At 42.6% G+C, this 13,004-nt stretch overlaps 1 protein-coding gene across 2 annotated transcripts in view; it reads left to right on the plus strand.

Moving 5' to 3' along the window:
* Nucleotides 1-13,004, plus strand: part of LOC101859106 (serine/threonine-protein kinase 31) — a 53,697-nt gene that overhangs the window by 29,534 nt on the left and 11,159 nt on the right. For both annotated transcript variants that reach the window (XM_005100486.3, XM_035970298.1), the window contains 12 exons: nucleotides 14-124; nucleotides 1,231-1,479; nucleotides 2,000-2,095; nucleotides 3,568-3,648; nucleotides 4,138-4,257; nucleotides 5,185-5,304; nucleotides 5,813-5,896; nucleotides 7,340-7,489; nucleotides 8,942-9,076; nucleotides 10,157-10,225; nucleotides 10,614-10,765; nucleotides 12,405-12,543. In XM_005100486.3, coding sequence (XP_005100543.1) covers nucleotides 14-124; nucleotides 1,231-1,479; nucleotides 2,000-2,095; nucleotides 3,568-3,648; nucleotides 4,138-4,257; nucleotides 5,185-5,304; nucleotides 5,813-5,896; nucleotides 7,340-7,489; nucleotides 8,942-9,076; nucleotides 10,157-10,225; nucleotides 10,614-10,765; nucleotides 12,405-12,543 — 1,506 coding nt within the window. The remainder of the gene's footprint in view (nucleotides 1-13; nucleotides 125-1,230; nucleotides 1,480-1,999; nucleotides 2,096-3,567; nucleotides 3,649-4,137; nucleotides 4,258-5,184; nucleotides 5,305-5,812; nucleotides 5,897-7,339; nucleotides 7,490-8,941; nucleotides 9,077-10,156; nucleotides 10,226-10,613; nucleotides 10,766-12,404; nucleotides 12,544-13,004) is intronic.

Here is a 13,004-nt window from a genome sequence, read left to right on the forward strand (position 1 = left end):
CCCTTTTGTCCAGCAACTGTCAGTAAGTCGGGAGCCGGAGGAGGGTGAGCTGTCGGAGGACTTGGCGGGAACTCTCAAAGCCTACAGCGACGTCTTGCAGCAGGAGATCGCTGTCTGGGACTCAGTGAGTAATGATAATAATGTGTGAGGCGTGCTGACCAAATGAGTTACTTCTAGCAATCCACAAATGGAGGTATTGGCCCAAAATTAACAGGCGCTCATATGACCTTATGCTGTTGCGAGCGCCATAAAACCCTCTACTATAACTAACTAAAAAAACACTAGGGCCAAATTTGTAGAATTTCTATTGATGCCATATTCTTGAACTATAACATGCCTTTTCTTATTTCATACTTATGAATTGTAAAAACTTAACCTACAAGCGGGATGTATCTATTTTCATGTGATTTGAATCCGAGAGGTAATTCATTTTGTCAACACGTTTCACGTATTATGGCATTATTCAACGCTCAACCCCGGTTGAAGTACACAGGCTCAGGGCGCTTTACAATACCTCTGTAACACATAAACAGTACTTCCATTTCATTAATAAAAAACCCAGAAATGATATTAGTTAACCTTTGAATGACTAAAATAGATTTGAGCTCTCTTAAACTACTGGGCAAGGCATTCCAGGGCCCTCTCTGGACTCATTCACACATTAGCCTCACCAGCGTCTGTTGTGTACCGCAAGCATGGGCCCACTACGGCCTGCAAGCAGTTTCTCTGGACCGCAAGACGACCTACTAATTAATAGAGAATGTGGCCTGCAGTGAGTTGATAATTTGATTATAAAGAAAACGTGTCCATCTTGAAAATTGAAATCAATATTTGCCGGCCCAGTTGGTAGCAACAGGTCATATATGTGAGGCGCCATGGTGAAATCAGGCACTCGTCAAAAATAATGAAATCAGATATCTTTATTTTTCCGCCGGCATGGCAATTTTTATCGATTTTTTTAACAAAATGGATTTTACGGAAGAAAATGTTTATCAGAGGCAAAAAAAGGTAAATTTGTTGTTTCCAAGGACTCTCAAGCTTTGGAAGTCACCAAATTTTGGTGGCCATTTTCTCGCTAATTTTACCTGGGGAACCAGGCGACCCCACCTCCTATAATCACAAATATTTCGACTTCTAAATAAGATTTATGGGCGTTTTTGTCTATTAGTCTGTCACCAATCCGCTCCATATTGTATGTGTCTCTACTCTCCTCCCCCTCCCCTCCGCCAGGACAATCTCCAGGACAGTGCCCTGATCGGCTCTCTTGCCCAGCTGCTGCTACAGGACCTTCGGCAGGAGAGCGCCTGCGTGGACCAGCTGACCAGCATGCTGAGCGAGTTCTCCGCCATGAGGGAGGCGGTCACCCCCTGGCTGCACAGCGCCCCCTCGCTAGACAAGCTGCAGGCTGTGCGCAGCAAGCTGAAGTCCCTCAAGTCGAAGCTGAGGCACAAGCTGGCGGACAAGGCAGACGCGGAGGAGGTGAGGGAGCGGCAGAGATACACACATGCGCGTGTGCGTGAACACACACATGCACACACGCGAGCGCACACGCATATTCATACAGATGCATACATATATACACACTCATATATGTGCGCACACACGCACACATCACTCACACTCATGCTTGCGAATTCAAACTCGGCATTTGTATGCACATACACCTGCGCCCGCATATATTCATACACGTGCATATGTATTCTCCCTTCAAAAATCTGTTTTGACACAGAAGAGTTCTTACGTTTTCTCCTCAAAATAAACAAGATACAGAAGGGTTAATGATGGTGTTTTCTACCCCAAAGAACGGAAAGCTAATCATCAATATCATTAAACCAATTAAGTCATTTTGCTCAGGTTTATAGTTATTATATTGTAAGAATGTTTGTTACTTCAGGGTTTTGTTTCGTATACTAAAAATTCAATTATGGAGACATCTTCTTGTTTGCTTAATTCTTAAAGTTGACTAGTAGTTATCTACATTTTTTTTTTTTTCTCTAAGAATCAAGACACAGAGGAGCTGGAGCTTGTCAGGTCGGATTTGGAGACCATCAGAGGCAAAATACACACAGCTTTGATGGAGGAAGACAATTTATTGGTGAGTAGCAAAGAGGTTATATTTAGTACTAGAGTTCGTAGCAGTGATGTCCCCCACATAAACAAACGGGGGCTGCGTGTGCCCACCCTGGGACGCTGAACCTCAAGGGCAAGACATGCGCATTTCAACTGACGAGTGAGTACTTTTCGAGACTCGAATGAAGGTGTCTCGCAGTCTAAGGAGGAAATCTACAAGCTTGCTCTGAAATATGGGGTCTGGGCAGTGTTGTATATACTAGAGCTCGCGGGAGCAGGGTGGGGGGCTCAGATTGTTTATGTAAATGGGGGCGCACCGGCCATGCCTATGAAGGTAAGAACCCCCCATGTATGACACATGTAACGTCTCTGTTGCGAGCTGTAGTATAGTACATAACCTCTTTGCTGAGGAATTAATTCTGTCTTACTGCGTTGGGTGAGGGGGGGTCATTGTGTATTCAATAAAGGACACTTTGTTGGTGAGAAGAAATTATCATCTCTCTGTGTGTGTTTTTGATTGGGGATATTTTGTTGGTGGGCATAAAATATCTCACTGCGATTTTTAAATTTTTTTTAAACTCTCGGCTCAGATCTACCTCGGCAATGGTTTTAGCAGAAAGAAAGAGTTGACCAGTTAACACACAGCAAAACACTATTGACATGTATTTTCTTTGTGGTATTTGTGGAGTAAGTATTGAAGGGATATGACCCATCACATATTTTTATAGCTTTTTATAATGGATATTTAATAAAAATGACATTTCCTTCAATATAGTCCAATGAACGCATAGAAGACCCTATTATGACGTCAAGTGCATTGAAGTGTTTCTATTATGGTGTCAAACCGTAATAAAACGCTCTCTCAGTATGCTTTTATTTCATTCTAATTGCTGGGGACACTTTTCTTTGTATTCAAATGAGGTGTGATACATCCTGTCGAAGATAATGAACTGAGCCTCCAAATAAAAGCTTTTTTTTTTTTTGGTTCCCACTCTTTTACTGATTGATTCTGCACTTGTTTGTTTTGGTTCTGTTTGTAGGTATATGAAATATATATTTTCAACTCTTGGTGCGATATTGTGATACTTTATTTGATTTGTTTTTTTGTCAGTCACCTCAGTTTGTACCATTTTGTCCTTGTGGTTCATCCGTGTGGATATTTTGGATCTTGTCCTTGCAGGGAGGACATTCCCCCTGACATGCTATGACTGGGAGTGCACCGTTAGCTAAATAAGTATAATGCTGGACCAAGAAGTGAAGGGCGCTGCCCGAATCCCGAATCTGGCGCTCTGAACTTAAGTTGTTTTTGTTTGGGGGGGTAAGGCTGTCCATTCATTTTTCTCGGTCTTGACGTGTTAAATTTGGGAGTCCCACCTCTTAAGTAAAGTAACTTTGCAGTGTGGGAAGGGGCGTTTAACCTATATAGTGACCTGTGCGATATAAAACTGTTTTTTCAAAACCTTGTTCAATGTTTTGTTTTTGTTTTCTTATTTTTAGGGTGAGCTGAGTACACTTGCCAAGGATCATTTCCCGGAATTGCTGAATTCAGAGCAGGACCCTGGGTTTGGAACATATCTGGTAAAGATTGTTTGCATGCTGACTGATTGTATTTTTTCCTTGCAAATGATTGCGTGCTAGATGAATGATTGTGTTCTTTTGTTGTGAATGATTGTGCTTGTACATGGTTAAATGGTGGATGGAGGATGCCGCTGGTAGGTCCTACTTCTTTTTTTTTCCTCTATTGTTTCTGTCTGACCTCTAACAAACAAGCAAATATGGTAAATGGTAAGCGATTATGTTTTGTTGAAGTAATTTGCTTGTTCTGGTATGTGTGTGTGTGTGCGTTCATAGATGTACAAAATCAGTGTATTCTTATTTTATCTGGATAATGTTCAATGTTCTTCTGGTAATTTGCTTGTTTAATTTTGTGCTGTGTGTGTGTGCGTGTGTGTGTGTGTGTGCACAGATGTAGAAAGACTGGATGTTCTTGTTTTAGCTGGTTAATACTCTGCCTGCTGCTAATTTGCTCGTTTTAATGTTGTGTTGTGGGTTTGTGTTTCTGCCCAGATGTACAAAGGCCTGGTGAAGACGTCCCATGCTCCAGACCACTACAACCTGACCCCAGTGCCTGGGGCGTCCAGCGGCACATTCACCTCCGTCTATGACGGCCAGGCTGTCCTCATCAAGGTAACAGTGGGCGGTTGGCAGGTCCTCTGGTGTGGTTTGCTTCTGCTTTCCTATCAGACGTCTATTGTCTTTATCTCCCCTCCTTTTTTTGTGTTTGTTACTCTCTTCCAACACCTCTAGTCTTTGGCATTTATATGACCTTATTGTGTTGCAAGTGCCGTAAAACACTTGCAAAAAAAAAAAATTTCGGTGACAATGGACAGCTTAGAAGGGGCCACTGGTAGCTCTTCCCTCTCTTTTTTTTTTGTTTCCTTTTTTTTTTCCATTCTCCCTCTGTTGTTTTTGTCAGCCTTTTTACCCTACACTAAATGACCGTTATTGTGTCAATGTGCTTCTGTTTTCTCAAATAAAGAAACAAATCATCAAGGTAACAGTGGAGGATTGGAGGGGCCACTTATAGGTCCTACCTCTTTTTTCTCCCTCTGTAGTTTCTGTCTGTCTTTTCCCCTCTACACGAAATGACCATTATTAGGTTGATGTGCTTCTCATTACTCAAATTTACATTTAACAAATCATCAAGGCAACAGTGGGTGTTTGAAGTTGACGGGGGAGGGGGTGCAGATGGGTGTTTTTTCTTTTCTCTTCCTCTGTTGTTTGTGTCTGTCTGTTTGTCCGTCTTTCTTTTTCTCTGCCGCTAAATGGCAGTTGTTGTGTCCGGATGCTTCTCTTTACTTAAGGGCTCAAGATGTGCTTTTTTTTTTCACTCAAACAATCGAGGAAATGGAAATGTGACCCTGCTGCGCGGGTGGTTGGATGGTGCCACTGGTAAGGTCTTACGTTTTTTCTTTCTCTTTCTCTATGTTGTCGCTGTCTATCTGTGTTGCTTCTTCTCTGCACTATATGACCTTTATTGTGTGGATATGCTTCTCTTTACTCAAACAAAAGGGGAAAGGAAACATGACTGTGATGCGTCGTTTTGTGTTTCAGGAGTATTTCCTGAGCGACGGCAACCACCTGGACAAGGAGGACTTCCTCTCTCAGATGGGTCTCTTCACCAACGCCTCCTCGCCACATCTGCAGCCAGTAGATGCAGTCTTCTTCGATAAGGTCAGGTTCAGTGAGTTCTCTGTAACCCAATGTCTGTGGGTGCTCTGGTGTGGTTTGCTCCTTCTTTCCTATTAAACAACTATTGTCTTTATCTCTCCTCCTTTTTTATGTTTGCTTCTTCTTTCCTATCAAACATCTATTGTCTTTATCTCCCTTCCTTCTATTTTTGTGTTTGTTACTCTCTTGTGACACCTCTAATCTTCGGCACTTGTATGACCTTATTGTTTTGCAAGTGCCGTAAAACTCTTACTTAAACAAACTAACCCAATGTCGGTCTCTTGGCTGGCTGGGAGTGAGCCTACACTCAACTACTACTACATGCAGCGAGTGGTTGGACGATTATTGATGATGTTGTTGTTGCTGTTCACAGAACAATTATTGATGATGTTGTTGCTGTTCACAGAACAATTATTGATGATGTTGTTGCTGTTCACAGAACAATTATTGATGATGTTGTTGTTGCTGTTCACAGAACAGTTATTGATGATGTTGTTGTTGCTGTTCACAGAACAACCGGCATGCCTATGTCCAGGTGAAAAAACAAGGGGAACTGTTGTCCACTCTACTGGAACAGTCGGTGCTGACCAAACAGGTAAAAGTGGGTGGTTGGCGGGTACTCTGGTGTGGTTTGCTCCTTCTTTCCTATCTCACATTAATTATTTTCCGTATCTTTCCTTCTTTGTTTTTTGTGCTTGTTACTCTTTCTCTTGTAACACCTCAAATCTTCAGCACGTGTGTGACCTTATTGTGTTGCAAGTGCAGTAAAACTTTCACCAACAAAAATTAGAACACACACACACACACACACACACACACACACACACCAACAAAAACAAACACCCCAAGTAAAACTATACCTCAGACGCAGCAGGTCAGCTATTCCATAAACACTTCCCTCGCGTAGACCCATCGCGGTCACAACACAATTGTCCAAGTAAAATTAGTGAGGCAGCGTGGTGAAATCAGGCATTCGTCAAAATAACGAATTTGGAGAAACAGGCATTTTTCCACCGGTTTGGACATTTTTAACTAATTTTTATTTTTGGGCTTAATCTCTTTTATGTCCATATAAAAACACATTTCCATGTGAATTTTACTGAAAAACATTGATTAGCAGTTTCTGAAGACTGTTCAGCTAGTGGAGTTACCAAACTTTGGCGGCCATTTTCTCGTGAATTTTGCCACAGAAACCAGATGACCTCACTTCCTTCAAATGCAAATACCTTGAGTTCTATCCAAGATAAATGGATATATATTTCATTGGAAGCAAGATAAATAAACCGGCTTTCAGTTGATACGAAAAACTCTACGTGCCCAAAAATTGACGAGTGCCTGATTCCCCCGCGCCGTGACTCATTTTGTTGTTGTTTGGAGAAAGCTAAGTCGGTGGTTGGAGGGTGCCACTGGTAGGTCCTACTTTTTTACTTTCCCTCTGTTGTTTCTGTGTGTCTGTCTTACTTTTTCCCAGTACTAAAGGGCCATTATTGTGTTGATGTTTCTCTTTATTCTCATATAAACAAAGAAAACTGAAAAAAGTAGCAGTGCTAGCCTGTTAGTCGTATGACTTGAGCTTATGTGAAAATGTCTCAATGATTGGATTTTTTTATTATTATGAAACAAACCCATGCTATATGGAGAGTACAAAACGTATGCAAAATACATATTTCAAATTGAACTTGTTGCGACAAAGCATAATACATATTTTTTCAAATTAAACTTGTTGGGACAAAGCGTACGGCTTGTAAGGGTTAACATACAGTAATGGAGGTGCTTAGGTTGACTCATCATGTCGCTGTGATGCTGGCAGTGTTTGTTTCCCCCGTCTCAGTGAGGTTCGCGGATGGTTGGAGGGTGCCACTGGAAGGTCCTACTTCCTTACTTTCCCGCCCGCTGTTGTTTCCATCTGTCTGTCTGTCTGTCTTGCTTTTTCCCCTGGCACTAAATGAGCATTATTGTGTCAATGTGCTTCTCTTTACTCATACACACAAACAAATCAGTGAGGTTCAGCATTGTCTTGTCTCCTGTTGCTCCCCAGCAAGTGCAGTCTATCGTGAGAAGCTTGTGCGTGGCCCTGCAAGCTCTGCACGTCTTCAACTTTGTGCACGGACAGATCCAGCCCGAGTTTGTGATGGTGGACGAGGAGGACACGGCCAGGCTTCTTCCCCCCGACTTCTCGTTGACTGACGTGAGTAGTGTGCTGTCCTTGTGTGGGTTCTTTAAGTTCTTGAAAGTATACTTAAATTTAAACAAACACCGAGTTCAAGAACTGTAGTTTATTCACTCTTATAAGGCACACGCAAAAATTTCTACCTCCTTCCTACCCCGCATCTACACAACAACTAACTCACTCAAAGCCCTGGCCTTCACCCTATGAACTCTCCTATCTTAGTTTACAGGGGTCATAAAGTTTATGGTACCTGAGTGAGCGGTACCAGGAAGCCAGGCGCAGACAAAGAACAACAGACAGCCAACACAACAAGTAGTATGCTGCGTCACCTCTCTGTATCTGTCTGGCTACCCCCCACCCCCCAGGACAGTACTACTGACTGAAGTGTCTTTAGGTCATTCCCAAAGGGGGGATATTAACATGTTCTTATGCACAGTAGAATTGTAAATGAGCTGATTCTTCAATGTCATACTCATACTGTGCCCGAACAACATAGGGGGAACTGCTGCTTATTCTTTCCTCATCCTTACTATCGTCGTTTATCCTCTTCTTCTTTTGTTTGTTTGTCACTCTCTTGTGAACTGCTATTTCCGGGGTGCCTTGATAGTCGAAGCAGACTTTGTGCTGTTGAGGCGAGAGAGGTGAGCAGAGTAAGCCTGATTCCCTGTAAAGACTTCTCTGTTGATATCCACCCCTTGGCGCTCATATGACCTTATGCAGTTGCAAGTACCGTAAAAACCTCTACTAAATAAATAATAAAATGTTGTCTGTCTGTGTCACCTCGCTCCCATTGTCTGTCTGTATCACTTCTCTCCTATTGTCTGTCTGTGTCATCTGACTCTCTTTGTACCTCCCCAGGGCAGTGCTACTGACTGAAATGTCTTTAGGCCGTTCCCAAAGAGAATTAACATGTTCTTATGCACAGTAAAATTGTAAATGGGCTGATTTATCAATGTCATTCTCATACTGTGCCGGAACAACTTAGGGGGAACCGCTGCTTTTTCTTTCCTAATCCTTACTACTGTCATTTTACCTCTACTTCTTTTGTATGTTTGTCACTCTCTTGTGAACTGCTATTTGCGGGGTGCTTTGATAGTCAAAGTGTACTTAATGCTGTTGGAGCTAGAGAGATGAGTAGAGTAAGCCTGATTCCCTGTAAAGACTTCTCTGTTGACATCCACCCCTTGGCACAGTGGGCGGTTGGCAGGTGCTCTAGTGTGGTTTGCTCCTTCTTTCCTATCAAACATCTATCATCCTTATCTCCCTATCTTCTTTTTGATGTTTGTTACTCTCTTGTAACACCTCTAATCTTCTGGCGCTCATATGCCCTTATGCAGTTGCGAGCGCCGTAAAACCTCTACTAAAACAAACCCTTGGCGCTCATATGACCTTATACAGTTGCGAGCGCTGTAAAAGCTCTACTTAAATAAACTAAAAAAAAACAACCATTTGTTGTTCTTGTCTGTCCAGGCTGACCGGTGCCGGTCAAAGTACATGACGGAGAGCAACCTGGAGCTGACCGCCCCTGAGATGAAGCAGAGCATGATTGTGGTAGAGCCTTGCCACGCTATTGACGTCTATTGCCTAGGACTCATGGCGCTCTGGGTAAGCTGGTTTTTAAAAAGTGCAGCCCCCCCACCCCCTTCTTCGATACACACATGCACACACACACACACACACACACTCACTCACTCAGACAAACAAATTGTAATTGTTATATGTTGCACATGTGTGTGAGTGTATTTCTAGTGTCCTTATCTCTCCTGGTTCTTTTCTTTTAATGTTACTCTCTTTTAACACCTCTATTCTTTGGCACTTACATGACCCATTTGTGTTGCAAGTGCTGTAAAACTCTTACTAAAACTAAACATGTTAGTTTGTTCCTACATCGGATGATGATGACGAGTCCAGTGACGGTTAGGTCTGCTTTCTTCCTCCACAGATGCTCTTCCCAAAAGTGGTTTGTTCTTTCTCTACTATCAAACATTTGTTGATCTTATCTCTCCTGGTTTTGAATGTTTCTCTTTAATAGCATTTCTATACTTCGGCACTTATATGAATGACCCATTTGTGTTGCAAGTGCCGTAAAACTTGCTAAAGCTAAGCATGCTAATGTTTTCACCCATCGAATGGCGACAAGTCCGTGGGTGGTTGGCGGGTTCTCTGGTGTGGTTTTATTTTTCTTTGCTATCAAACATCTATCGTCTTTATCTCCCCTCCTTTTTTGTGTTTGTTACTCTCTTGTATCCCCTCTAATCTTCAGCACTTATATAACCTTATTGTGTTGCTAGTGCCGTAAAACTCTTACTAAAACTAAAACAAAAACTTAACCAAAACAAGATCAGTCAGGAGGGGGCTGCTTCAACTATGACCTTGTGGGTGGTTGGCGGGTGCTCTGGTGTGGTTTGCTCCTTCTTTCCAATCAAACGACTATCGTCCTTATCTCTCCTCCTTCTTTATCATGTTTGCTACTCTCTTGTGACACCTATAATCTTCGGCACCTATTTGACCTTATTGTGTTGCAAGTGCCATAAATCTCGTACTAAAGCTAAAACTAAACCAGATCAGTGAGGACGGGGCTACTTCAACTATGACCTTATTGTGTTGCAAGTGCAGTAAAACACTTAATAAAACAAAGATGACCAGTCCAGTGACGGATACGTCTGTTGTTTTCCTCCTCCACAGATGCACTACCCGAAAGTTCCCTTCCAGGAGAACAAGAACGGAGTGGTAGACATCTCTGCCGTCCAGATGGTAAGTGGGTGGTTGGCGGGTGCTCTGGTGGGGTTTGCTCCTTCTTTCCTATTAAACATCTATCGTCCTTATCTCCCCCTCCTTTTTTATGATTGTTACTCTCTTGTAACACCTCTAATCTTCTGGCGCTCATTTGACCTTATGCAATTGCGAGAGCCGTAAAACCTCTACTAAAACAAAAACCAGATGGTAAGCATCGACCTACACCCTACCCACAAACCAAAACCCCACTCACAAACCTACACCCTAACCATCCACAAATCTGCATCTCACCCACTCGCAAACCAAAACTCCACCCATAGTCCAACAACGCCCCAACCACAATCCAACTCCCCACCCACAAACACCCTCGTCGTTTGACCTGGCTTACATGTCCACCCCATGACAGGACCGTAACTTGGGTATCTTCTTGACCAAACTGCTGTGCCCCAACCCCTTGCTGCGGCCCACGGCAGAGAGCTGTTTGCGGTCCGAGTACCTCAACCAGGCGGTGGTGGAAACGACGCAGGGCAGTTCACCACTGCTGCAAGCCATGCACGGGTGAGTTTGGGATGTCTATAATATAGTTTGTCTGTCTGTAGGTTATTGTATTATCTGTCTCCGTGAGTGGTTGACGGACGTTCTGGTGTGGTTTGTTTCTTCTTTCCTTTTCAGCACATGTTATCTCTTTGATCTCTTCCTCTTTCTTTGCTTTGTATGTTACTCATTAGTAACACTTTTAATCTTTGCGCCTGAATGACCTAATTGTGTTGCAAGTGCCTCAGAACTCTTACTAATACTGAACTGAGAAAGAAAAACTCGTGCTCTAACAAAACTGAAGGTGGGTGCACTGATGGGGTTTGTTCCTTGTATCCTATCAAACATCTTTCGTCATTGACGCTCCTCCTTTTCTCCAGGGTTGAAGCAGGAGAAAAATTTGACTGAATCATAAAGAGTTATAGGAAGTGCTGTCAAATTCTTACCAAAACAAACATACCCTCTAGTAACACCACTTACATTACCTAAGTGCAGTAAAACTCTTACCAAAACATACTCTCCTGTAACACCTCTTATTCTCAACACTTACATGACGTAATTGTGTTGCAAGTGCCGTAAAATTCTTAACCAAACAAACCAACTCTCCAGTTAATTGTGTTGCAAGTGCCGTAAAACTCTTTACAAAAACAAACATACTCTCTAGTAAATCCTCTTATTCTCGGCATTTCTTTACCTCAGAATTGCAAAGTTCCTTCTGCTCAGTACGTTATTTTGAGAAATTTGACGTAAAAGATTTTGAGTTTCACAACTTGTGAAGCTTTTTCGCATGCAATTTTTGAATATCTTGATAACAATCTGAATAAGCTTATGATTTTGGAAGAGTAGGCCGAACATTTTGTTTCTGACCTCATGGTCTTAGTAACTGAAAACATCCCCAAAAATATCAGATACAACTTTGTAATTCTGAGGTAGCCTCTTATTTGACCTTATTGTGTTGCAAGTGCCGTAAAACACTTACTAAAACTAAAAGATTTTGAGTTTCACTACGGAAAAATGCCAGTTTCTTCACTTTCATTATTTTGACAAGCGCCTGATTTCACCGCGCTGCCTCACTTTTGGTTTCTGACCTCATGGTCCTAGTTACTGAAAACATAAAAAAATATCAGATAGAACTTTGTAATTCTGAGGTAGCCAATTGTATGACCTAATTGTGTTGAAAGTGCCGTGAAACTCTTTAATGTGGGTGGTTGGCGGGTGCTCTAATGTGGTTTGCTTCTTCTTTCCTATCAAACATCGATCGTCCTTATCTCCCCTCCTTCTTTTTTGTGTTTGTTGTTACTCTCTTGTAACACCTCTAATCTTCGGCACTTATATTACCTTATTGTGTTGTAAGTGCCGTAACACACTTACTAAAACTAAAAGATTTTGAGTTTCACTAAGGAAAAATGCCAGTTTCTTCACTTTCATTATATTGACAAGCGCCTGATTTCACCACGCTGCCTCACATTTGGTTTCTAACCTCGTGGTCTTAGTAAATCAAAACATCCAAAAATGTCGGATGGAACTTTGTAATTCTGATGTAATTCTTAGGTAGCCACTTGTATGACTTAATTTTGTTGCAAGTGCCGTAAAACACTTACTGAAACAAAAACAAAAAACTCTTTACTGAAACTGGGACTTGTAAACTTTGTGTGTCTTCCAGCGGTAAGTCGAGCGAGGCCTCATCGTGTGCCTCCCCGGCCTTGGAGCAGGACCCGGCCAGACTGAGTCGCAGCTCTGCCAGCCCGGCCTCCAGTAGTGACGGCCCTCTCTACACGGACGCACGGCCCCCCGCTGCACAGGTGAATCTTACACAGACGAACACGCATACGCGCGTGCACACATACACATACATAAACGCGCGTGCACACTCACACACACACACATGTATGCACACGCGCACACACACACAGGCTTGCATACACTCGCAGGCTTGCACAAACAAAATTGGATACGCACACACATGTGCGCATGCTCACACATACATGTACACACTTAGACACTCAAGCGCACACACGCTCACACACACATACACACACACTTATGCACACACACGTATACACACACTTATGCACACATGCACATTCTCTCTCTCTCTCTCTCTCTCTCTCTTTCTCTCTCTCTATCTCTCCCTCTCTCTCTCTCTCACTCTCTTCCCCCCCACCCTCTCTCTCTTTATCTTTCACTTTGTCAATTTTTGTCTGTCAGTCTCTCTGTATCTCTCTCTCTCTCTCTCTCTGTATCTCTCTCTCTCTCTCTTTCT

Source organism: Aplysia californica, unplaced genomic scaffold (genome assembly GCF_000002075.1).
Source record: "Aplysia californica isolate F4 #8 unplaced genomic scaffold, AplCal3.0 scaffold00249, whole genome shotgun sequence".
In the NCBI taxonomy this organism is placed as follows: Eukaryota; Metazoa; Mollusca; class Gastropoda; order Aplysiida; family Aplysiidae; genus Aplysia; species Aplysia californica.